The 26,458-nt window shown below is 40.5% G+C and overlaps 1 protein-coding gene across 1 annotated transcript in view; it reads right to left on the bottom strand.

The window, feature by feature from the left end:
• Window positions 1–26,458, bottom strand: part of LOC138769406 (carbonic anhydrase-related protein 10-like) — a 244,988-nt gene that overhangs the window by 30,800 nt on the left and 187,730 nt on the right. Inside the window, exon 6 of the mRNA XM_069947848.1 lies at window positions 10,917–10,989. Within this exon, the coding sequence (XP_069803949.1) occupies window positions 10,917–10,989 (73 nt within the window). The remainder of the gene's footprint in view (window positions 1–10,916; window positions 10,990–26,458) is intronic.

Here is a 26,458-nt window from a genome sequence, read left to right as displayed (position 1 = left end):
CAATAACAATGTTTCCCATAAATACTCTAACTGTGCAAGGGTAGTGAACTATAAAAAACTGGACATATCTATCTATCTATCTATCTATCTATCCATATATATATATATATATATATATATATATATATATATATATATATATAAATATATATATATATATATATATATATATATATATATATATATATATATATATTAGCTATAATTCCAACCAACTCATTGAGTAACCACATTATTTAAGCTGCACAACGAATAGCACAAAGATAATGGCAGAATTGCTGTGTTTTCCCAATCCCCCAGAAAGAGATAATTAAAGTTAATCAATACAAATTGTAAAGTACAACTCAGTCCTTGTATGGTTATGTTGATAGCAGTATTCCCCATAGGCCCTTGTATAGGACATGAATGGCAGTAAAAAAAATACATGCTAGAAATACATAAAATAATATATAACAAAATAAAAGATGCCCAGAAACAATGCATATAAAAATACTATGAAAATCACTTAAAATTCATAGTTTTTTTTTTTTTTTAATAAGCATTTAAAAATACTTTAAGAAAAGTCTGTATGGATGAGCCCTAGGGAAGGCTGCAACTGTTTGAGCTCCTAGTACTGAATTTGCATCTTATACTGATTAGAAATTATGAAATAGCAACAGCTGTGTGTGAATCGGAATTATGTATCTCTGATGGTTTCAGAACATTTGAGCTTTAGTATCTAATTATTCTGATCAGACTGATCTAATCAGTGTGGATCAGATCCCGCATAGAAAAATGCGCTAATGTCTGCCTTTAATCACAACCCTACTTATACAATACCTTTCACTAAAGACAAACTGCAGCAATATCAACAGCTCCATGTTAGATTATGTTCATATATAGTAAGTGTCCGGCCGTTCCGTGATTTGGCTGGGTCACGGAACGGCCGGTCTCTGAAAAGATCATCCCGGCCGGTACTGCAGTAGCGGCCGGATGATCTTTCGGGCCACAGCGTTCTGAGGCAGGCGCATCCATGCACGCCCACGTCGGAACTCCCCACTGCACACTATGGAGCGTGTGGCTGGAGCCGCTCGCTCCATAGTGTGCACTGACAGGGTCTTCTGCAGCCGCTATTCAATGAATAGCGGCCGCAGAAAACTGACATGTCAGTTGTTTTCGGCACCGCTAGTGATCCCGGCCGGAGTGTATACTACCTGTATACGCTCCAGCTGGGATCCCATAGACGGCAAGGTAACATATTCTCTTGTAATAATCATGGATGTTGTTGCACTGTGCTACAACGGCCGTAGTCTTACAAAGAAATACGTAGTGTGAACATAGCCTTATCGTGTGACACTATAAACAGTGTCAGGAACTGTCTCATCAGGGTAAAAGGGAAAAGCTTCTGATAGGCCTACTGCACCTGATACAGTAATTTCTTAAAGCAACTCTGTACCCACAATCTGCCACCCCCCAAACCGCTAGTATTGTTGGATAGCTGCTTTTAATCCAAGATCTGTCCTGGGGTCCATTCAGCAGGTGATGCAGTTATTGTCCTAAAAAACAACCTTTAAACTTGCAGCCCTGTGTCAAACCTCTCCGTCCCTCCTCCCCGCCCTCTTCATCATTGGGAATGCCCCAGGCAGGATTTCTCCTATTCCATTGTCTGATCACTGCACAGGTGCCTTAATGATCCAACACATGAGCAGTGTTCAGACAAGTGATGAATAGGAGAAATCCTGCCCAGTGGCATTCCTAATGGCGAAGAGGGCAGGGAGGAGGGACGGAGAGGTGTCGCAGGCCTATGGCATGGACACTCTAGGTCACGCCAATATGACACAGCGCTGCAAGTTTAAAAGTTGTTTTTTAGGAAAATAACTTCATCACCTGCTAAACGGAACCCAAAAATCGATCCAAGATTAAAAGCAGCTATCTGACGGTACAAGTGGTTTGGAGGGGACAGATTGTGGGTACAGAGTGGCTTTAATGGGCTCCATCTGTAGGAGGACGTTGCTTTATTTGCTCATAGTAAAGGTCCCACCCACCAGCCCTGGGTCTTGTGTACAGAATGCTTAACCCTTTGAGGACCAGGCCCAAAATGACCCAGTGGACCGCGCAAATTTTAATCTTAGTGTTTCCGTTTTTCCCTCCTCCCCTTCTAAGAGCTCTAGCACTTTCAGATTTTTTATCTACAAGGCCATGTAAGGGCTTATTTGTTACAGGAATAGTTGTACTTTGTAATGGCGTCATTCATTTTACCATAACATGTATGATGGAATCCCAAATATATTATTTATGAAGATATAAATAGGTGAAATCGCAAAAAAGAATGCAATATGGTAACGTTTGGGGGGTTCCTGTGTCTACGTAATGCACTATATGGTAAAAGCGACATGATACTATTACTCTATAGGTCAGCCCGAACACAACCATATGCAGGTTACACAGATTCTCTAATGTTATATATTTTTTTTAAATGAAATCCTTTTTTTTGGCAATTAATTATAAATAAAATGGGACTATTGTGACGCTTATAACGGTTTTATTTTTTCACCTATGAGGCTGTATGTGGTGTCATTTTTTCCGCCATGATCTCTAGTTTTTATTAATACCATATTTGTGAAGATCGGACGTTTTGATCACTTTTTATAAAAAAAATTTCTATATAATGTAACATAAAATCGGTAATCCGCGCACTTTTTTCCCTCTTTCCGTGTACGCCGTTTACCGTTCGCAATGACGCTTGTTATATTTTAATAGATCGGACAATTATGCACGCTACGGTATATTATATGTTTATTTGTTTATTTATTTTTATATGTTTTATTTATATAATGGGAAAGGGGGGTGATTTCAACTTTTATTGGGGGAGGGGTTTTGGGGTAGTGTGTTAGTGTTTTTAACTTTTTTTTTTTACACATTTGAAGTCCCTTTGGGGGACTTTTACATACAGTACTTGGATTTTTACACTGATGATTGCTATGCCATAGGCATAGCATTGATCAGTGTTATCGGCGCTCTGCTCATTGAGTCTGCCTGTGCAGGCTTAGTGTAGCAGATCGCCGATCGGACCGCACGGAGGAAGGTGAGAGACCTCCGGCAGTCCGTTTTACCGATCGGGACCCCCGCAGTCACACTGCGGGGGTCCCGATCGGTAAGTGACAGAGGACTCCCCCTGTCACTTACACTTAAACGCCGCGGCGTTTAAGGAGTTAATGACACGCGGCAGCGCGATCGCTGCAGCGTGTCATTGCCGGTGAGGTCCCGGCTGCTGATTGCAGCCAGCCCCCACCTGCTATGAAGCGCGCTCCGCTCCGGAGCACGCTTCATAGCGGGAGAAACACCTAGGGCGTAACTGTACTGGACAGACTTCCATGGCGTAACTATACGCCCTGGGTCGTCTAGGAGTTAATGATTAATAATACAGACAATGACTTTTTGTCTTTCCTTTACTGCATGCTCTCAGCTTTCCTTCTCCATGCCAATAATGCTCCCCGGACTACAACCCTTCAACCCCCTCCCCCCCCCCCCCCATTTACCCCTTATCCCTTTGCTGCAGTCATTTACTGGCTCCTGTTACATGACACAGGTTATTTAAAGAAAACAGTCACGATGGACATTAGTGGAAAGGAGTTTGCAGATAGAAGAGATCATACCACAGTGGAACCTTAGAATTTAAGTGTATGTATAGAATAACGGCCCTATTACACCGATCGATAATCAGTCGAATCGGGCCGTGTAATAGAGACAATGATCAGCTGATGACAACAATCATCGGCTGGTCGTTGATTTAGGTTTGGATTCCCCAAACACCTGACACCCGGCCTGTGATTGGCTGAGCAGCCTGTGGGCAGCAGCGTTTGTTAACTTAAAAGATTGGGCCACATTTGGCCCGTGTAATAGGACCCTAACAGCTGCAAATGATTAAAACTATCAAAATAATAAACATGCTTGTTCTTTACAACCTTCTTTTGTCCAAAACTGAGTTTTGTTTCTTCAAATGTTTGCACATTGTTTTGGTTTTTGGTTTTTGGTATTAATGTCTGTTATGGTGCGTTTACACAGGCAGATTTATCTGACAGGGAACGGGTCATAAAGAAAAGACTTATATTTCTCCTCTTTTCAAATCCATTCCTGGTTTTGGCTTCCAAAATCTGTCAGATAAATCTGCCTGTGTAAACGCACCATTAATGTCTGCCTGTGTGCAGAAGCTTAATGGAATTTGTGAGGCTTTGAAGAGAAGAATGATGGAAAATCCAACTGTGCAAATGTTGTGGCATCATACCCAAGAAGACTGGAGTCTGTATCTCAATATATTTACATTTTTCCTTTTCAAATGTTATTTAAGATTTCTAAGATTTTGTTGTCACTTTGTGTGAATTAGTGTGAATTAATCGGGGTGGGCTTACTTAAAAAAAAAATTAAAGGGTTTGAAAACCTTACAAATGCAATGTATGGCCATGTTCACACACAGTATTTTTGCCCAGTATTTTGGTCAGTATTTTGCAACCAAAACCAGTAACGGATTGAAAATATAGAAAGGCTATGTTCACACACTGATGAAATTGAGGAGATGGTTGCCATTTAATGTCTGTTTAGTGTCTGTGCCACAATTACAATCCTCACTATGACATGTCTGAATTTGCATGTGTGCAGTGAATTGTATGTATGTGTATATATATATATATATATATATATATATATATATATATATATATATATTAGTATAAGGCCGGTTTCTCACAGTGCATGAAAGTGGCCTCTGTCAGTGAAGTTCATCCCAGTCGGTACTGCAGTACTGGTCGGACGAACTTAATTTCTTTTTAATTGGAATGTGAGCATGTACAGTATACGTTGCTATTTATATGTACTGTACACAGTCTTATATGTGTATTTTGCACTATTTTTTTGTGGGTTAGAGGAGAGATGCTTTTAAGCAGATCCAAATGAATTCTGACACATCCCATTGACATAACTGGGCCCATCAGGTTTCCTTGTTGACACCAGGTATAGCACTGCAGCCTATCCTATCCTTGCTGTAAAAATAAAAAAGGTAAACCTGACAACCAGAGAACAAGACAACGGGAATAATAGCTTATCAGATAGGAGCCAGGATGTGGGCTCACAAATCTATTTGTATGAATGTTCTATGATGTTTAAATATTTTTTCTTCTATTGTTGCAATTTTATTTAACAACATTGTGACCTCATATTTCATTTCTGTTTCCTCCAAATAGTCAGTTGCCTAGGAGCCTAATGGGCTATCAAGCAAAACACTCTGAAATCAACGGCTTGACAGTCAGCCATTGATCTCTTTACTTTTTTTGCTAGGATTTTCTGTGATTGACAATGTGACAGCGCTGCTATGTGCATGAAGAATACTGAAGCAGCTTGGGAAAAAAGGAATACAAACAATGAGAGCAGAAAGCATGACCACTGGCAAATAGAGACCAAATGGTCATGTAGAACGTTCAGTGGATTTGGATTACGCCAGCCCCCTGACATTTATTAATGTATATTTCAGATTTGACGTATTCGCACCAAAGAACCATTCCTTATTGGTGCAAGCAGAAGATGAATAGTTATTCTGTGTGACAATCTCAAATTATGTTAGCTACATAGTAACTGCAATGTGTTTAACTATAGTTATAGACTACTGTACATGATTCTGCTTGCACATGGTAGTTTTAATGAATACCTGATCAACTGTAGGTAAATGACAGATTGTATAATATCATCGACAAAAAAATATAAACATTTTGATTGCCATTAACCTCTAAATAAAACTGCGTTGTATATGTATATTGACTGTAGATTTAAATATTTCAGCTTGTATGTCTTTCCTCTGTGAACATCTGTTCATCACCCGCACTGCTTGCTCTACATTGGAACTTACCTGACTCGGAGGAGCTATAACTATGACCATTCATCTTCAGTTATTGTCAGCTTTGTAGGCTCAGTATCACAAAGTGAACATTCAAGGATGATTTTAGCGCATATGCTTCTTGACATTTTTGACTTACTGACATAAATGTTTTTTCTAATTTCCCACCAATAAGTTCCTCCCTTCTGTCGCATACTGCTTTTCTGTTGCTTAAAATTACTCTGAGAATAGTTTTCGGATACATTTCCACCGTATGAAATCATGTTTTTGTGATGTTCATGGACATGGTAATAGAGAAGATTTACATCCTGTGTTGTTCAATGCCGCTAATTTAACTTTTTATTTGTTGTTGAGCTATGTTTGATTGAATAATATTCCAGAGTTGGGGATTCTCCACTGTAAATTATTCTATATTATGAATATGTTTATCCAACAAAGGTGAGAAGGCTGAGCTAGAAAGGAATTGAATCATTTACTTTAGGGCAGTTGTATTATGTTTTATTGCTGTATGCAATGTCCTCAGGATGTATAGCTATCACAGATATATCTAATACTGATATACTGATATTATTGATATCACTGATAGCTATACTTCCTGAGCACATTGTGTACAGCAATAAAACATGTTGAAGAGGCTATATTTAGGATTTTAATTAGCTACTCCCATAGCTCTAGATTAAATATTTCTAAAACCAGTGAAGATGACTGATATATTAGTAACTTTTGTTTCATGAGCTTAGGGAGCTTGTGTTCTAGGGAGCTAGGTACATCGCTTTGGGTTTTTTACATGGACAGACCGGTCTGTTCCTGACCCCTGGCCGATCGCAAAGCACTGGAGACAGGCCTGACGACCCCCAGTGTTCCGAAACCCCTCCCCTCTATGACACGGCTCCATTAGAATCCCTGTGCTGGCACCAGTCTGTTCATGTAAAAAAAAAACAGAGCAATGTACCTAGTGCTACATTCCATTTAACATTATCCAATAAAAGTGAAGTTTTAGTCCCTAAGGGGGCTCTACTCCCCAGGCTTTTCCGTGGGATATTTTGAAATTGGTCGTGATAAGACCAACTGCCTTTGACTTTGTATTTGTCTTGCAGAGTGCCAGAATGCGATCTAGCAAATTTAGAGACCAAACCAAACTCTTTGTTATGTTTCTCAAAAAATATATGCAGTGTGTCAGGATGCATTATCCTATTAAAGAACCTTCAGCCTTAAATCATACCTGTCACAAGGGAGAAGATCGCAGCAGTGTGATACAATCCCCGGCCAGCAGCTTCCGAGGCTTTATGTCTTAACCAGGTAAGTAGGTTAGACTCTTGTCAAAGTGCCTCAGATTGTTATACTTGCTTTCAATTGTTATTTTTCCAATTTAAAAAGTTAATTGTTCACTCACTGCCTAATACAACCAATCTCCAGACAGAATTCATGACATGATATTCAACGTTGTTGGCTTAACCTGTCATTGGTATACTGCTATGGTGGATTTGTGTACAGTATATAGAAATGTAGGACAATATCTTTGAGCTGAATACAAGGTTGAAAATTTCTTGTCTCCTCTTTTATCTTAACTCATGACTTTATACAGCAGTAATGGTTTATTATTACATTTAGTAGTGTATTGAAAGTAAATAGATTGTAGCAGATACGATTTCAACAGTACAATTATCTTGTGTTTTAATAATTCACCAGTTTTGTCCAAGCTATGCTTGGGCCATAATGGCTTAGCCAGTGCAAAGCTCGGAGTTGAGTAAGGTCAATGTCACTAAGCCCACGGAATCATGCAGCAGGATCCCCCATATGAAACACAGTCAGAACTCTGCTGCAACTGCCAGAGTTTCCCATGACTCTGACCCTGGCAGCTTATCCCTTAAGTGCCGGGGCTGAAAGCAATCAAGACTTGTAAGGGATTTGACAGAAGGATGGAGCTCCCTCTGTCACTGTATAAGTTGCTGCCACAAGCAAGCAGCAGGATCCCAGCAGTAGTACACGGTCCCTGCTGCAAACCCCAGGGCGACATAAGTCCAGTCTCACAAATTTAAAGGGGTTGTCCAGCCTAAAATACAAAAACTCTGCTGCTGGGGCTGCAGTAGACACAACAGTGTGGTATACTTACCTATCTGGCTCCGCCACAGCTGCCGGTGGCCACCCACTGTCCTCGACTCTTCATTGCTGTCATCTCTCTGACAACTTCTGATGATGTGATGTTCCCCAAGGTAATGGCCACTCAACATAGACAGTCAACATATTCATCAGAGAGAGGAAGACAGTGGGCCAGAAAAATGATCCAGCGACCATTCATATGGCTCTGTCTGCACTCTCCTAAGCCCTTTAAAGGCTCTTTGGTGCTTGTTATTATACAGCTTTTACCCTGTATATAAAAGGAGTGTTCCAGCTCTAGGCTAAAAAGATATATTTTGCGGAGTCACTTGAAAAATAAAAAAACAAAAACATACTTAACTAGTCTTTGTCCCCCACCTTTAGACCCATAGTTATTGTTCAGCTTGGGAGCAGGTGTGAACCAATCAAGTGATCGCTCCTGCTCTTGACTGCTCATCTCGGAAGCAGGTAGTAAAAAGAATACTGGGAAGACCAGATGGAGCCAAGTTGTAGCTGCAAGGGAGAAGGTATAAGTATATTTTTCTTTTCTATTTGGTAAGGGACCCGGCACAATATTTATCTTAGGCTAGCGCCAGAACACCCCTTTAAGCCAAGTTTAACATTTCTAGGTCACTAAAATAATTTTATTTGACCCAGGAAAAAAATAAACCTTTACTTCTATACCCTGTGGCCATAGAACAATTGTTCATCTATATTTTCTGCTGAATATTTTTTGTGCCTTACAGTTTCCCTATATTAGGCAAGAGTTGTGTAACACTGAAATGTGTATAACTGACTGTGATGAAAAGAATACATTATCTGGGCTAATTACAGTAATATACATGAGAGAACCGACTAAAGAATGTGACAATATTAAAAGAAAGAAATCACAAGTGAGAAAATGAATGTAAATGTACTAAAAATGGCAGAAAACTGTGCAGTCAGGTTATTATAGCCTCGTAATGCCATGATAAGTTCAAATGTAGTATAGTCCACATTGTCCACTGATTTTACTATGTATATAACAAGCAAAATAGCAGATCTTACTAAATTTTATTAAAAGTAATTACATTGAGTACTGTGGTGTTTAACAATCAAAGAGGAGTACTTTGCAGATTAGGCTTTTGGAAAGCATCTGTCACTAATTTTGTCTTTCCTTTAATCAATGCACCTGCAGAATCTATTAACACTATACAAATAAATATTATTATTACTCAAAGGAAAGCATTTAAACAATGTTCAGGTCAACCAGACTTCAGAGTGTGAACTATTTAAAGTCTATGGCCATTTTTGCTCTGATTCGTTTTTAAATGGTTGATTGATTTCCTGAATAAGAAATAAAGCAATTATTTAAATTGTCTTTATTAAAAGGTTTTTACCATTTTGCTGCTACTTAGATTAAATAAATCTGTCAGATGGACTTTTTGCTCTGTCAGTGTTAGAGGTAGCAGCAAGGATGGAAAGGAAGTTACATACAAGCCCAGAAAGTGGATGGGGAGAAGGAAACCTTGCATGGCAGCTCACACAGGCTGGAGAAAGTAAAAATAGCCCTTACAATGTAGTTTTAGGGGAGAATTGAATATGCTTTGTACAAGGGAAAAAGAGCTCACACTGAAAGCTGCAAAGAAATAAAAACAAATAAAACCCAAGTTTTACAAATCAGCAGTTTTTTCAAAGTCTTGAAGTACTAGCTGATTTTGGTAATAAATGACAATGTCAATAAATTCAACAGCCATTGAAGTGATGGCTGATATTTAATATCATGAGTGCACCAATAAATAATTTCAAGGTAATGCTTAAACAAGCAAGAAGGTGTGTCAGACTGTGGTAGCTGAGCAGCTTGGCTCAACCTCCTTGACACTTATCTAAGAAATAAAAAAGAGCTTTTATAAGTTTGGCAACCACCATGAGGTCTAGGATAGATACAGTTTGTTTTTATGCCTTAACAGCTTTCCAGTGGTGTTAGAGTTTTGTGCCAACTAGAAATACTCGTAATCCCTGGCCCTAGGCTACATATTAATCTACAATAAAAAAAAAAGTGACTGTAAGAGGATTTTCCCAATTTTTGTGTGAATGTGACTGGCTGAGGCATGTCACTGGTGATTGGCTAAGTGGACACCAGGTGCCATCACAAGGGTGCCAGGAGAGTGCATGTTAATTTTACTTTTTTTTATCCCAGTCTGCTGACGGTAAAAAAAAAAAAAGATAATATCCTGGACAATCCCTTTAACCGACTGCAGAATAACATAATTAAACTAATGAACAGCAATCATCTTTAATATATAGAACATAATCCATGTCGCTTTACAATTAGGGAAAGCTGGAAACATTCATGACTGACTAATACTGAATGCGAAGCAACATCAACAGACAATAAAACTCATTCCAGATGAAGATATGAGCAATATGGCTGGCAAGAAATGGGTCTTTTAATCTACAACTATGAGATATATTATACAGGGCTGCAATGTCATTAGCTGCAATCATTCCAGTTCAATGACAGTAAAACTAGCTATTCTAGAAGCTCACAGCGCCAAACTGCAAACCAACCGCTCATTGAAAATGGGCAATAGAATCTGGGGTGCCTGCCAGTGAAGCTTTTTATAGATGTAATGTTCCAACAAAGCTCGGCTTATATTGTACACTTTGTACATGCAGTATCTCAACGTTCAGCTCATTGAAAAAAAAAAATCCATATGGTATAAATTCACCCAATAGCTTTAACACTATCCCGCCATCGTTCTCGATTATTACACTTCTGTACACATTGTACTACCAGACCTTTCCCTAGATGTTGTTCAACAGAATTATATTATCAATCAGTTGTATGATCAGGTCAAATTTCCACCGGAGACTTGATAACATATCACACATTTCATTTTGATCATATTTCTGCTCCAACGTCTGCAAGTTAAAAGGATATTGCTTTACCCCATGGGATCTTCAGAATTCTTACTTCTAAAAGATATCCTTGTGATGGTTTCTCTGTTCAACATCCTGTTGAGAAATGGATTGGAGTTATCCGCCACCTTCAAAGGAGGAGACCCCAGAATTAGTGTTGGTAATGCAGTAAGAATAAAACATATATTTTGTCTCTTAGTTTGCCAAATGCATTCTGATGTAAAACGGAGCTGAACTCATGCATGATTCATTATGCAAATGGAAAAAATCTAGTTATATTTTATTTGTTAGTTTGGGTGTAATGTATTGCATGCAGTAGGATTGGAACGAAAAAACAAAACAAAAAAACAACATCTATTACTACAAATATTGTGATTGTGCATTTACTCATTATATTGCTGTCGAAGCTTTCTGGAAAAGTTACCATTGAAATCTCCAGGTTCAAACTGTAATCTGATGAAATGACTTTTACCTTAAGTATTTTTTTTCCCTACTTTTCCTACTTTTTTTTGGGAAATTGGAATTCTTTGACTTATTTACTAGTCACAAACATACTTTTACTTTGTCATGTATTTAAAAAAAAATGTATATATAATTTTTTTTTTCTTACAATAAAGTGTAAAGTGAAACTAGCTCAGTTGCCCCTAGCAACCAATCAGAAAAGTGGAATCAGAAACCAATGAAAGGTGGAATCTGATTGGTTGCTAGGGGCAACTGAGCAAGTTTCACTTTACACCATGTTTGATAAATCTCCCCAATATGTTTTTTTTTTTTACATTTGAGCCAATTTTTCATGAACGCATCTCACCGACATATACCTCTGATGAACTCTACAAGGCATTGTGTAAAAAGAGAGGAAAGACAAATATCTATATAAATGCAGAGACCCAAGGTTTCCCAGCAAAACATTGCGCAAAGCATTACAGTCGCTCTGTCTTCTGGCTTTCTTTCAATACTACATTCATTACTTTGAGAGGCAAGCACATGCATCATACACGCATCAATATGATTGATACATTAGACCAGGACACCTTCTTAGAGTGCTTCATGTTTTAGCCCTGAAACTCCCAGGCCTGTTTTATATACTTTAGTGGATGAGGTTAACATGGGCAGACTGACTGGTCTATTTGAGCAATGATGCAGGATGTATTATGACATTTATGTTATAGCTAGTATACATTTTTTTTTTTAGCAATCTGTGCTACAGTAGCTTTCCTGTAGGATCAAAACTAGATAGGAAAGCTTTTGTTCCCTCATGCATCAATGAAACTTTTGCACCTATGACCTGCCACAGGTTCAAAGGTTGTTCCTCCGTAGATAATTTCTGATACAGCTACATGTTCAGTTGTAAATACTGCATACTGGAAATACCCTGCAACACCTGAGCCAGGTTTCTAGTTATGTCCTCTCATTTTTTTTCCACCTGCTTTGAAAAAAAATCAACTTGGAGAACTGGTTTTTCACCCATTGCCTTACATACGTATCAGTTGACAGTTGTCATTGTCACAAGGTACTGCTATTCATTTCACCTGCCAGTGGTTTTGATGTTATGGCTGATTTTCTTTGACTCTTTAAAGCATTTCTATCATGATGTATGCTGACCCAAACGCCATTCAGTCCAATCTACTGTTGGAAGTTCGAGTATCCGTGGACACAACCAGGCTGGGTCGGTTCCATGAGAGAGACACATTCTGATCTAGTAGGACTCGTGCATAGAACTGACCTGGTGTTGTTGTATCTATGGATACCTGAACTTCCGGCTTCAGAATGGTCTCTGATTGGGTCAACTTACATCTTGACAGATACGTTTTAAGAGCCACTCCATGCACTCCACCCCTCAATGCTTGCCCTAGCAATAAGGTTCTCTCAGTGTTCTAAAAAGATGATTAGTATACTTGTTCGATTACCGTGTATGACACTTGCCTCCTTGGCTCCATCCCTCTAGATCTCTTCACTGGATCCTCAAGGCCAGCTACCAATTATACCAGAAACACTTCCAGAGGTGAAGAAAATAAGTAGTCTGTCTAGTGCTGTAGCACGGTGGGCCCATACCACTGATTGCTACAAAGTTACTAAAATAAGATGAGATTCCGACTTTGGACTCATGCAGTTGCACTTTAAAACTGTAACACTGTTAAAATGTAGAAATAAGTAGAATAACTCAGCGCGTTCTGGCTCTGTGTCACATGATGAGTCTGGCTCATAATATTAGTCTATGGATCCTGACTCTTTCACTGACACAGAGCAGGGAGTGGACCATGCTTCAGTTCTCACTCATTACCAGACCGATCAAAACTGTTGAGATGTCTTTTTGACACTTTAAGGGTATGTCTAAACTACGGAATCCTGGAAGACCACCTGCTATGGATTCCGCGGCTTGCCCCCGCTGGCGGCCGTGCATATGAACTGGTCCCTTTGGATTCATTCTATGGTTTGGCAGATTCCGCTGTCTGCCTGACGAACGAGCAGGTTCATTCTTTGGGTGGACAGCGGAATCTACCAAACCATAGAATGAAGCCTATGGGACCAGTGGAGATGCGCGCGGCCGCGGGCTGGGGCAAGCTGCTGAATCCGCAGCAGGTGATCTGTCGGGATTCTGTAGAGTGGACATACCCTAAGTGCTCCTCACTTAGTTTCTTAATCTTCAATTTGATAACCTATGAATTTGCGTCTCTTTACATTATATTAATTTAATTTATATTACTATAAGAATGAGCATCTTCCTCTAAAACTTGATACTTGACTTTTTTACATAGTTTTTCAGCTTATAGAGATCTTCACTCTGGTTCTTTGCCATGTACACAGTTATGTGTTTTGAATAATTGTGTATGTGGCTGTGTTCACATGGCGTCAAAATGACGGCCGTTACTTTAAAACAATGGCTGTTGTTATATAATGAAAACGTCCGTCATTTTGATAGTGTGTGAACAAAGCCTAAGGCTATATTCCCAAAATTTAAAAATAAGTTCAAATAATGGCCATTGTTAAAAAATAAGGCCGATATTAATTATTATGATCATTAATAACGGACATTAGTTTGCAACAATGGCTGTAATTTTCACTTATTTTTACATTGTTGGAACATAGCCTAAAGGTTAATGCTGCTGCATCTCTGTCTTTGCTAAATTACATCTTTTACAGTTTAGTTACCAGAAATATCTTGCTGTTTAAGCTGAATTGTTTCCTGCAGTGCATCCTGGGTACAGTAACCACCTCCCACAAGTTATCCTTGGATAATAACTTAACACTTTAAACTTCCATAGCTGATCATTATCATTGTTCTCTTTGGACCACTATAAATCTCAGCTCTGAGCAGCCATTCTGTATTCTGTTGTGTTGTCTTTTGTTTTGGAGCCTGGGCCCAAAACTAGTTGCAGAAGAGAAGTTTGTCAGGTTGCAGCAGAAGATTTAGAGGTTAGACATTGATGGTGTCATGAAGCACAAAAAATAAAATCAGATGTGTACCACATATATATATGTTAAGGAGAACAAATGTACTTTTAAAGTAACTTACACCCCTGTACCATATTTATTCTCCATCAATCTATATACTTCCTGGTTTCCTTTCTAAACCGTGACCCTGCTGTTGCCAGACACTTTCCCCACAATCCCCCTTAGGCTGGGTTCACACTACGTTTTTGCAATCCGTTTTTTTTTTCAAAAAAACGTCTGGAAAAAACCCCAGATTGCATTGTGTGCATCCGTTTAACGGAAAGAAAAAAAAGGTCGACTGCGTTTTTGTGTACATAAAAAAAAAAGGATCGGGATTTATAAAAAAAAAAACGGATCAAAACGGATGGTCACAATGCAATCTGTTTTTTTTTTCATCTGTTTTTTGTTTTTTTTTTGCAAAAAAAAAACGGATGAGAAAATCGGATTTCAAAAACGTAGTGTGAACCCAGCCTAACTTGCATGGGAAGTAAAAACCAACTACCAGTACTAATAGGACATATCAGGTGACTGAGCATGAGTGATCTAACCTAGCATATGCCTGGCGAAAAGCTTTTTCCCAGTATTCGAAACACATTACAAAGTTATATAACTTTCTAATATGCTTCAATCACCTATCTGCCCCTCTTCCCTATCTTTCCCCCCTCAACCACCCACCAGGAACCAGTAAACTTATTCTTATGTGGTGTCCTACCACAGGTGTTGCAGCTGTATACACCCTTTGCAAAATCTGTACTTATTGTGTTATTATGGTGATAAAAGTAGTACTAAAGTTCGCCACTAGTTGTCGCTATATTATGTTTATGTATATGGAAGCTGCACAGCTGAAGGATTGTAAAGGGGTATTGTTTTCTATGTGTCACCTGAGCCTGTAGACCAGTAGAAGTTCTGTTTTCTTCTTTCCTATCATCTCCCTCCGTTCTTCTTCTGTTGCACTCTTTCACCTACTCACACGCTAGAGAGGAAGTAAGTCACATGAGCACTGAGCACAACTCAACCAATACCACTATAACCTACACTGCACTTATACTACAGATCTAGTCGTTCTATTGTCAAGTGTTTATTGGCAACTTGTCAAGTGTGTCTCAGATACTTTATCTAAAGTAACCTCATACTGTTGAAACTGTATTACCTGCTGCGCATTTACAAATAGTAAACCGACTCAACTATATCCAAAGACTCTGTGATTATTCGCCACCACAGACACAGCACACACTGCAACCTTGGGACATTCTCCCCTTTCTGTGGATGGAGGGTCCTATAATCCTGGAGGGTCAATTCACCACTCTAGCCATCCGTGATATTATCCCAAGGGACCCAGTAGCAACCCGGCAGGACACTGACCACAGGGGAAAAGGGTACAACTGGCCTTGTAAAATAAAAGCAGGCGTGCCATCACACCTGTGTATTCACCAGACACTGGCATCACATGACAACATCCCAAGGTCCGGCTGTATCTCACCCATCCACCACTGGAGTGGTGTTACTCTACAACACCTAGCAAGTAACCGGCCGATCCTCCGATATAACATTATCCTGGGGGTACACCACACTTACCTAATGACTGTTGACCCCAAGCTGTTCTGTGGCAGCCATTTTGTGACAATCATCAAGAGGGAAACTGGACTTAGGGAGGCTGGCCTAACAAGGCTTTGTCAAATGACTCAGTTTGCTCAGCTCTGATTGGCTGAGCAAGATGTAAGCCATCTAACAGTTCTACAGTCAGACATCACAGGAGACAAAGTGCATTATGGGAAAGCCCAAACCAGGAAGTGAAGAAAAAATAAATACACCAACTGGAGCTTCAGTTCAGTTTTTTTTTAATGAGCGTCCGAGTTGTCCTTTAACCAAGGGCAACAGGTTATCAAACAAAGCAGCACATCAGGGTTAGTAAGCCTGTATCTCTTAAATCATGCATTTTAAGAAATGCTTGTAAATTTGAATAATATATTAGTATAGACCTAGTTTTTTTCCTGACACCCCTTTAACTATTTACAAAAAATATACAGAAACTAGAGATGAAGCGAATTTACAGTAAAAACAAAGCAAATCACTTTGTTAGCCTGACAGTCGACTTCTCAGCCTGCTGCCTTTGAAGTCTGTGCCACTCAATACCGTTCCCCTGGTCCCTGGTGCCTGGAAAAGCTGCATCCAGTCCTAGGAAACTTCTCCAAGTTTTCCAAGACTGGATCCAGCTTTTCCCAGCACCCAGAGGAAGCGGCATGGAGCAGCACAGACTTAAAAGGCAGCAGGCTGATAAGCCGACTGTCGAGCTAACAAAGTGATTTGCTTTGTTTTTACTGTAAATTTGCTCATCTGTAACAGAAACCATGACGTAGATCACATCAAGATGGAGAATACAAGAATGAGTGACATCATAACCAGAGATAGAGAGGGAGCAGCACATTGCACAGGAAGAACCAGTCTACACATTCATAAGCATTAGAGATGAGTGAACCTGGAGCATGCTCGAGTTGATCCGAACCCGGACTTTTGGCATTCGATTAGCGGTGGCTGCTGAAGTTGGATAAAGCCCTAAGGCTATGTGGAAATCATGGATATAGTCATTGGCTGTATCCATGTTTTCCAGACAACCTTAGAGCTTTATCTAAGTTCAGCAGCCACCGCTAATCAAATACCGAACGTTCGGGTTCGGATCGACTCGAACCCGAACCCGCTTCGCTCATCTCTAATAAGCATTAAAAGATAACACATCGCCCTCTGCTGTTAGTTAAATATACTTCCAGCATTAAAAGGGGGTTCTCCAGAGGAATTTTTTTTTCTTAAAACAACTGATTTATCAGATTTGCAAATTTCTTATATTTAAACATCTCAAGCCTTATCAGCTGCTGTATACCCTTTAAAAGGGGTATTTTCTTTCCAGTCTGAGGCCATGTTCATGTGGCGTAAGACACCGGCCGTTCCATGAACCGACCGGGTCACGGAACGGGTGGTGTCGGAGAAGCTCATCCCGGTTGGTATACTGCAGTTCTGTCCGGATAATATTCACTGCTGCTGAATTCCCCACGGCACACAATGTAGCATGCAGACGGAGCACTGACAGGTTTTCTTGTTTCGCCTCTAGTGATCCCGGCCGGAGTGTATACTATGTGTATACACTCTGGCTGGGATTCCATAGAGGGCAGCAGTAAATAGCAAATGCGAGGCACAACACTATGATACACTTAGAGTAGGTCAGAGGTACCTCACCGTGAGTAGGTAAGAAGATTCTTTCTATAGACAACCACAGGTGACCAGGAATACCTCCAGGAAGAAAACCATGTCCATGCGAACCGATGTCATAGAAAACACAGAGGCTTTTCCACCAATCAAGCATTTTTATTGTAAAAAACACAACACAGAAAATACTGTGCCTGAGGGTTAGTGGAAGAGCCTCTGTGTTTTCTGAGACATTGGTTCACGTGAACTTGGTTTTCTTCCTGGAGATATCCCTGGTCACCAGTGCTTGCCTATAGGAGAAATGTTCTTACATACTCACTTACACAGTCTGAAACAGAGCTTTCTGCTGCAACATGTGTCATCACAGGAACTGTCTATTGTAAAGCAGAAGGGGTTTTCTATGGAGATTTGCTGCCGCTCTGGTCAGTTCCTGTTATAGACAGAGATGGCAGCAGAGAGCATGCCATTCTGGAATGAAAACTCCACTTCCTGCAGGACATACAGCAGCTGATAAATACTGTAAGGTCGAGATTTTTACATTTTAAATACAAATCTCACACCAGTTGATTAAAAAATTCTCCAGAGTACCCCTTTAATAAGTCCACAGTTGTTGCTCATAATTCAACACCTGTTTCCATGGAAACACATAGATACACGGAACAATAATTTGCCCGATCGTACGATTAACGATGTCGGCGTAACAGTTTTTTTTTCATAACGATCACCGTTTAGAAGTTACGATATATTGTACGGAAAATTGGTTTTGCGACCGCTTAAGCCTATCTCAGACATCGGCGAACGACTGTTCACACGGAACGATCTGCGAATTTTTAGCGAACGATCAACAACGATTTGAGAAGTTGTTGAAAGATCAACATGAACGATTTCTCACTCGTCGTTTGATCGTTCGCTGCGTTTACACGTACGATTATCGTTCGAATTCGATCGTTATCCTGCGAATTCGCACGATAATCGTTCCGTGTAAACGCAGCATTACAGTTTCTCATTGTCATAAGACAGGTGAGCTCCTCCTATGTCATGGGAGACTCTCCATAACCATCAGCATAACCAAAGGCCTGGTGGTATGTGGTATTTACTCCTTACTTTTCTTTTGCATTCTATATGTAAGTATAGCTTGTTTATACAGAAAACCCTCATTTTAGCAGTGTTGGGTAGACACATGTTTGCCCATTTTAATACCCTTTGGCTCTTGAAGAGCTTAATCTTCCAACAACACTAAAAACTACTATAAAAGGTTGTTCCTAAGGAAACTGAAATTGTCCATGAACAGGCTTTATTGCAAAGTCTGTGTATATCTTTTATGACACAGTCCCTCAATGCAAGTGTCAGGAGTGGTTTTGAAATACTGCCAATAAAATGATTTCCCCTCGGACAGCCATGCTGCCTACAAAATAAGTAAACAATTTTACTTTTTCCAGGATTATTACACCCCCAGGTTTAAATTATGAAAGCACGATTCCCTGAAGAAAAAAGGGAATGGATCTTTACATTACAGCGTGGTAGTACAGTACGTCTGACTCTTTCTGAAGGCGCATCAATTGTCTGTTGTTTAAAGGTGAGGAAATACATCAGTTTTCTTAAAAGGTGCAAATCATAGAGCGGCTTATGGAGAACCCCTCTTATTTAACCCCTTCGCAACATTTGCCATATATGTATGGTGGAAGCAGGGCCGGCGTCAGCACTGGGCTTACCTAGGCAAGTGCCGGGGCCCACAACATCTCTAGGGGCCTAGAAAGGGAGAGGGTCTGGCTGGGTTCCATTGATTCTAATGGAGTCAGAGGGGCTAGGGTTTCTTCCCATAAGGGTGGGTCGGCCCGCCTCCAGTGCTTCTGCCTAGGCCTGGTGGTACAGTCACTTTAGAGACCTGATCAGATGACCTGAAGGTGATCAACTCTAAAGTGTGTAGAGCAGCCCCAGAGAGAGGAAGAGAAAGAAGACTGAGCTGTAGGTGCTGTTAGTGTGAGTGTTTCAGTGTCAGTCAGTTGGTCAGTCAACGTTTGTATCAGTCGCTGAGTTAGTCTGTGTCAGTGCCAGTCAGTCAATCAATCAGTATCCCTTTCTCGAGTGTTTTAAAAAGGTAAGACACTTGAGAAAGGGATCGGTGCGATCCTGAAACGCGTTGTATTGTTTTTTATTTAATTTTAGAACTTCATTTTGCCATGTTTTTTTTTTACCTGGACCTGTGCCCATTGGACCCAGTTGTGGAGTGGAGGATTTTTTGTTAGTGTCTGTGTCAGTAAGTCAGTGAGTCAGTGCCAGTCAGTCAGTGTCTGTCAGTCAGTTAGTGTCAGTCAGTGTCTGTGTCAATAATGTGTGTTTGTTTAAGCTAGTAGTGTCTTAAGTGATTGTGCATAGTGTGTGGATGATGGATACATATTGGATGGATGAGGGGCCCACTCACTGAGGCACTGTCACCCGAGGGTCCCCAAAAGCCTGGATCCGGCCCTGGGTAAAAGTCAGGAGAGTTAAAGGGGTACTCCGGGCAAAATGTATTTTTTAATATGTAATTTCATAAGGAAAGTTATGCAAATCCCTAATATACAATTACCTTGGGAAATGCACATATAGGGCAATTTCCCTCAATTTAGTACATCAGGCAGGCTCACTTCCTCAAAAAAAATGTGACGTCACGTCTCAAGTGTGTGCACCAGCAGGGGGCGCATGTAGAAGTATAAATTATGTATAACACAGTGTATATATGCTACACCAAGCAGTAGGTAAACCATATCCCAGCAATTAGCAATAACAAAACACAGATAGGATATGCTTATGACTAAAGGGTGTTTATTCAATATACAACCATCACCAATATATACAATTATGTCCAGAAATTAATTTTTCCAAAATATTTATTAGTTCAGTAGGAAATAATGCACCATGTCGTGCTCAACTTTCCCTATGAAAATCAGTAAGTCTTGTCCGGTCCAGTCCGTTCCCTGATCCGTTAGAGGGACCACCAGAGACAAAAACACTATTCGCAGTACACTGTACCAATGTTATAGTATCAAAGTTCATCAGTGTCAATAAGTATATCAGGTGGAGCAATAACTATACCAACAGACCCATCCGAATATTAGTCAACGTGGTCCCTATGTCGGCAACAGTAGTCGTATTTGTACTCCAGTCCTTAGATATCAACACCTCGATCCAACGCGTTTCAGCCACCTGTGATGGTGACCTCATCAGGGGTCGCCGAGGCATGCAATAACATTCATTACATTGATTTGTACAGTTAATCAGTTATATTATGTCATAAATCGGGACAGCTGCGGGTTATGGCTACTCACTGTCCGGAGTACAGCTAGAGGGTAGGTCACATGTAGCAGTGGCTGATATGGACCAAACTCCCTCCAAGCTCCTATACAAAGGTGAGTGCCTGGAGGTCCGGAAGGTGCCCGCGGAGCTGAGTTTCTGCTATATGTCCCGTGGCTCTGCAGTGGTAGACTGTTGATTTAGATTTTAAAAGTTATAGTAAGTACACTTTAAAGAGGTCATCGGCAATCACATTGGCACTGCAGCCTCTTTTACGTTGACTTGCACTTGTCCTTATTCATTTATTTTATTTTTAGTAGCATTGCAGCAAGGAACTGCACTGTAGCCTAAGGGTGACCATTAGAGATGAGCGAACCGGGTTTGGGTTCGAGTCAATCCGAACCCGAACGTTCGGTATTTGAGTAGCGGTGGCTGCTGAACTTGGATAAAGCTCTGAGGTTGTCTGGAAAACATGGATACAGCCAATGACTATATCCATGTTTTCCACATAGCCTTAGGGCTTTATCCAACTTCAGCAGCCACCGCTAATCAAATGCCGAAAGTTTGGGTTCTGATCGACTCGAGCATGCTCGAGGTTCGCTCATCTCTTCAATAACTGTCACAGTTATCTTTCCCATCCTCCCATATCCCTTCCCATACAGAGGAAAGTTCAGCATGGCCAAGCATTCCTGAGTGTTGGGAAAGTTCTATACACTTTTTCCTGATGGCCAAATCCACCATGAGCAGAAGTATAAGGTGTATGAGGACCTTTATTTACCTAAATTGGACAATGATGTAGTTCTTTGCACCACAGACCACCACTAGAACAGAAACAATAATTCACCCTGAGAAAACACTGATCCTAGACATCCATTAGTAAATTGTATATTTAGCATTTATATTATTTATCCATAGCATTTACACTTTATAGTCTTACACTTACATAATTAGCAAGGTTGGAAGAAAGACATGTCAATTATGTTCAACCAAGGGAAGGGATAGATAAAGAGGAGAGAATGGGATTTTATATTTCTACATACACATTTAAGGGGAACTCCACATAAGGAAAACTGTTTTTCTATTAAAAGTTCATTAAAAGTTATATAGATGTGTCTGTATAATGTATTACCATATATGTACGGTTCTGCCACACTGGTAGCTGATTGACATCCAGGAAGTGAAGAAATATGGCCTCTGTGCGGATCCACATTGTCTCCTACTTCTTTTGCTCTCCCCCTTAGGAGACAAAAGATTCCATGCCTCTGTCTCACATTGTGTGTGTTTGCTGAGCACAGAATGATAATGCAGACAGGGGAAGGGCATGATGTCACAGGAGGCTTGGCTGGATCCTTCAATCCCGTAAGTGATTCACCATCTAACCAGCCAGAAGCAGCTGCTGCAACTGATTGGGAAAAAGTCTGCAGTGAAATTAGGGCTGTGTTCACACATGTTGGAGTTTCATTGCAGTACTGCAGCGTCTTCACAAAAATGATGCAGTAACACAATTAAATGATGCTAAATGGTACAGAGGATACATGGACAAAAAACGAGGCATACACAGTATCTCCCATGTAAGATAATATCAGAAAAAGTCCTTATTGTGGGTCTCATCTTCAAAGATAAAAGACGCTTGATCATAATATGTGCGTGGAGATGAAAAGAAAAAAAATTAAATTAAAAAAGTTCTTTACTGTATTCCAATATCGGCGATACAGGTAGTAACAGCGTGCTGTGGGGGTGGGAACACAATGAAATGATAAAGTACTGCAATTAATTTAGTAACACAATGAAACTGCAATGTGTGAACACAGTCTAGATGTTCTGCAACAGATTTGGGCGGGGAATGGGCAGGACTGTGATGAACAGCTGGGGGAAAGCATTGCATTCTGGAACCTGTAGTACTGTGTACAACTGCTCAAACAGGAAGTACAGCCATGCAAAACAGAACAAAGACCCCTAAAACAAATAGATTTTTGGTAGTTTCAGAGCTGGGTTAGACAGTTTAGCAATGCTGCAAGCTTTTGGAGATTTTTTTTAACCTCTACCTGGAATTCCCCTTTAATGTTATTTTGCTCTAAGAACTCACCTGTTGTGACCCACTGTGTGTTGAATTTGACACTTACATGTTAGTCATGTACCCTCTTGAACATTTCTTCAAAATTTTAAAAAAATCTTTTCTCATAAGTAAGATGCTCCATGCCCCTTATTAGTTTAGTTGTCTGCCTTTTCCATTTCTGGACATTGTTTCTGTGAACTGGTGCTGAAATCTGAACAGCATATTCCAGATGAGGCCGCACCAAAGATTTATAAACCTAATATTACACTATGTCCCTGTCCCGAGAGTCCATGCCTGTTTTAATGCATGACAATATCCTGCTGGCCTTAGAAGCAGCTGACTGACATTGTGTTCTGTTTGTAAGTCTAGAAATAGACATGTCTATTCAGTTTAGCCAATTATCCTGCAACATTGAAGGCAAGAATCCTCATGAGGAAAAAGCCAATTTAAAAAAACATTCTGCCCAAAACTGACAGAATAAATCCCAGATCTCCAGAAATCTAGAAACTATAACATGTGGTAGTGTTACAATAAAAATGACATCCAGGCCATCTTTTGAACTCTGAGGTGAATCCTCTAATCTTATAGTAAAGAGCCTTTAGAGGGGTAGTGCCATCTCGGCTGATGTTATTAAACTTGTAGGACTTGTCAAGTTAAATATTTTTTCAAATACAGTACCTTCCTTTAACAAACGTGTCTCCTTCTCCTGATATGCTGCTCTTTCCCTCCAATTGCTGACAGCTCATTGTCCTGATTACCCACCACACTGCTCTTAAAGCATTGCATGGGATAGACACTGCAATGGCCGATTCATTGTGAGATGTACACCTTCTAATGAATCTGCCGAATGCTAAGGCCACTGGTCTTAGTAAATTCCCCCTTATATCTCTATACATCTAAAATATGTGTGTGCGTGTGTGTGTGTAATTCTGATAACCTGTATGGTTCTTCATCGTGATTTATTTTTACTGTTTGTCAGCATTTGAGCCGGCTGAAGTCTTAGTATGGCTTTTGTTGTATGCTGGTGTCTATTCCAGGTGTTCAAGTGTCATATTTACAGATCTCGCACAGGAACCACATCTCACAGTATTGGTGTAGGTGTGATGAGTCAGAGCACTTCGGCTGTGGCTTTAAAGCCTTGATGGTGCATGCCCCCAATACTGTGACATGTGACTCCTGTTTGAGATCCTTAAAGGGCTCACTGATTTAAGCGAACCTGTGGACATTGCTGGGAATAGAAAGGGCGGGAGCCGTACGATCCATTGTGTGAACTGACAGGGTTTTCTGCGGCCGCTATTCAATGAATAGCGGCTGCAGAAAACTGACATGTCAGTTTCTTGCGGCGCTGCTAGGGATCCTGGCCGGAGTGTATGCTATGTGTATACACGTCGGCCGGGATTCCCTCAGGTGCAGCACTACGTAAGTACCATAGTTATCACGGCCGTAATCAACAATGGGCGTGATGACTATGGTACTTACTTTTTGTGGACCCAGCCCAATGTGTTATCTATTAAATAGTAGGGCTCAATGCTAACCCCTATGATATGCCACCAGTAATGGTTACCAAATTTGAATACAGTCCAATACAAACCACTCTTTCCTTTCTATACAGTATCTAAAGCACTTACATATTTTCACACATTTAAACAGCATTCCCATTTTTATATACCAACCTTCTACGCAGCAATAGTTTTAAAGATTTCAAAACATCAAGATGTATGACATCCAACAACTCACCTCAGCCAAGTATGAGAGAAATTAGATTGACGGGAGCAGTTCTTTAAAAGCCCCTTGCTGATACAGTTATATATTTACTTCATTGAGATAGTCTAGGATCAGTCTCTTAGAAAATCTTCAAACATTATACTCACAAAGGAGGTTAAACCTTACAGGCCTAGAGTTCCTGGGCTTACTGCTATGTGCAGGTCCAGTGGTACAGACCCAGTCACTGTAGAATCCCCAAATATTACACATAATGGTCTGTCTCTTTCATTATGCAATTTTCTTTGAACATGGGGTGAATGCCATCTAGACCGGGTGATTTGTCTATTTTAATCTTATTAAGGCTGCACTGCACTTCTTTTTGAGTTAGACAGGTGACATTTAATGGAGAGTTTACTATATACTTCTTCATTTTTTTCTGACATTTCAAATATTTAGTAAACTAAAAAAAAAAAAAGCAAGTTATTGGCTTTCTCCACATTATTCTCCACAATACCTCCTCCTTTCAGTTTTTCCACTTTGTTTTCTAATGTTTCACTATTTGTATAGTTACAGGTCATTTTACAGTAACTTTTGCTCTTTTTTGACACCATATACAAGGGGGGGTTATCTTATATGCAGTACCGGACGGATGATCTTCATGGCCGCAAAGTTCTGATGCGGGCGCATCCGTGCGTGCCCACATCAGAACTCCCCACTGCACACTATGGAGGGAGTGGACGGATCCGCTCGCTCCATAGTGTGCACTGACATGGTTTTCTGCGGACGCTATTCACTGAATAGCGGCCACAGAAAACTGACATGCATATGCAGGGCCGGATTAAGGTTGGTGGAGGCCCTGGGCGACAATTTTTTTGGGGGCCCCTCATTCCCCCCCCCCCCAAAAAAATAAAAAAATAAAAAATAAATAACTATACTGCAATCTATACAGATGGCTGCTTACTGTAGGCGACTTAGCACAGACCCCTCCTCACTCCTGGCTGTGTGGCTCAGCATCCTCCTCTGTTGTGCTCGTGATGGTCACTAGAGGCTGCAGTGCAGAGAAAGATGCCAGGCCCTAGAGACAGGAGCGGCTGACTATCAGGTAGTGTTCTCACATTGTGTTTGTGATAATAATGCAATGTGAGAACCCAGCACTTTCTGTGTGTTCTTACCCACTGGGTAAGTAGCGTTGTTCTGCTAGATTAGCGCTCGCTTACAGAGCCTTTTATAAGGCTGGATCAGCCATCGGTCACACATCACTATTAAACGTAGCGATGCACGGCCGGTGGCAGATTTTTGAACATGTGGGGAGATTTTGCTAGGGAGAAGCAGTGTGGGTATTATGGCTTAGAGCAATATAGTCTAACATTTTTTTTATTTTACCCCGGGGCACGCCTACCTAAAAAATACAAATAAAACATCATTCAGTGACTCACAGGTGATGTCTTCTATGATCTGAGGTGTCACTTTCCTTTTCCTCTCCATCTGGCCCGGACGGCCATGATGAACCTGCCAGACAAACATCTTAGGCTCCGCTGTGCCTCCATATAGTAATAATGTCCCTGGTTGTGCCTCCATATAGTAATAATGTCTCCTGCTGTGCCTCTATATAGTAATAATGTCTCCTGCTGTGCCTCTATATAGTAATAATGTCCCTGGCTGTGCCCTCCATATAGCAATAAAATCCTCTGCTCCTGCTGTGTCCGCACTTAATGTTATACTGTGTGCAGATGTGCTGTGTGTGTGGGTTAGCTGCACCTGGGGCAAGGAAAAGTACTTGCGCCCCCAATGCCCCTAGCATTGTAATTAACGCTTTAGTGGTGCTCATGTAGCTATCCCCTGTGGTGTGCTGATAGCTGTAGTTCTCCACTCCAATACCCTGTGGTGTGCTGATAGCTGTAGTTCCCCCCCCCACAATGCCCTGTGGTGTGCTG

The sequence above is a fragment of the Dendropsophus ebraccatus genome, chromosome 12 (assembly GCF_027789765.1).
Source record: "Dendropsophus ebraccatus isolate aDenEbr1 chromosome 12, aDenEbr1.pat, whole genome shotgun sequence".
NCBI classification, from domain to species: domain Eukaryota; kingdom Metazoa; phylum Chordata; class Amphibia; order Anura; family Hylidae; genus Dendropsophus; species Dendropsophus ebraccatus.
This window is presented reverse-complemented; position numbering and strand designations above follow the sequence as displayed.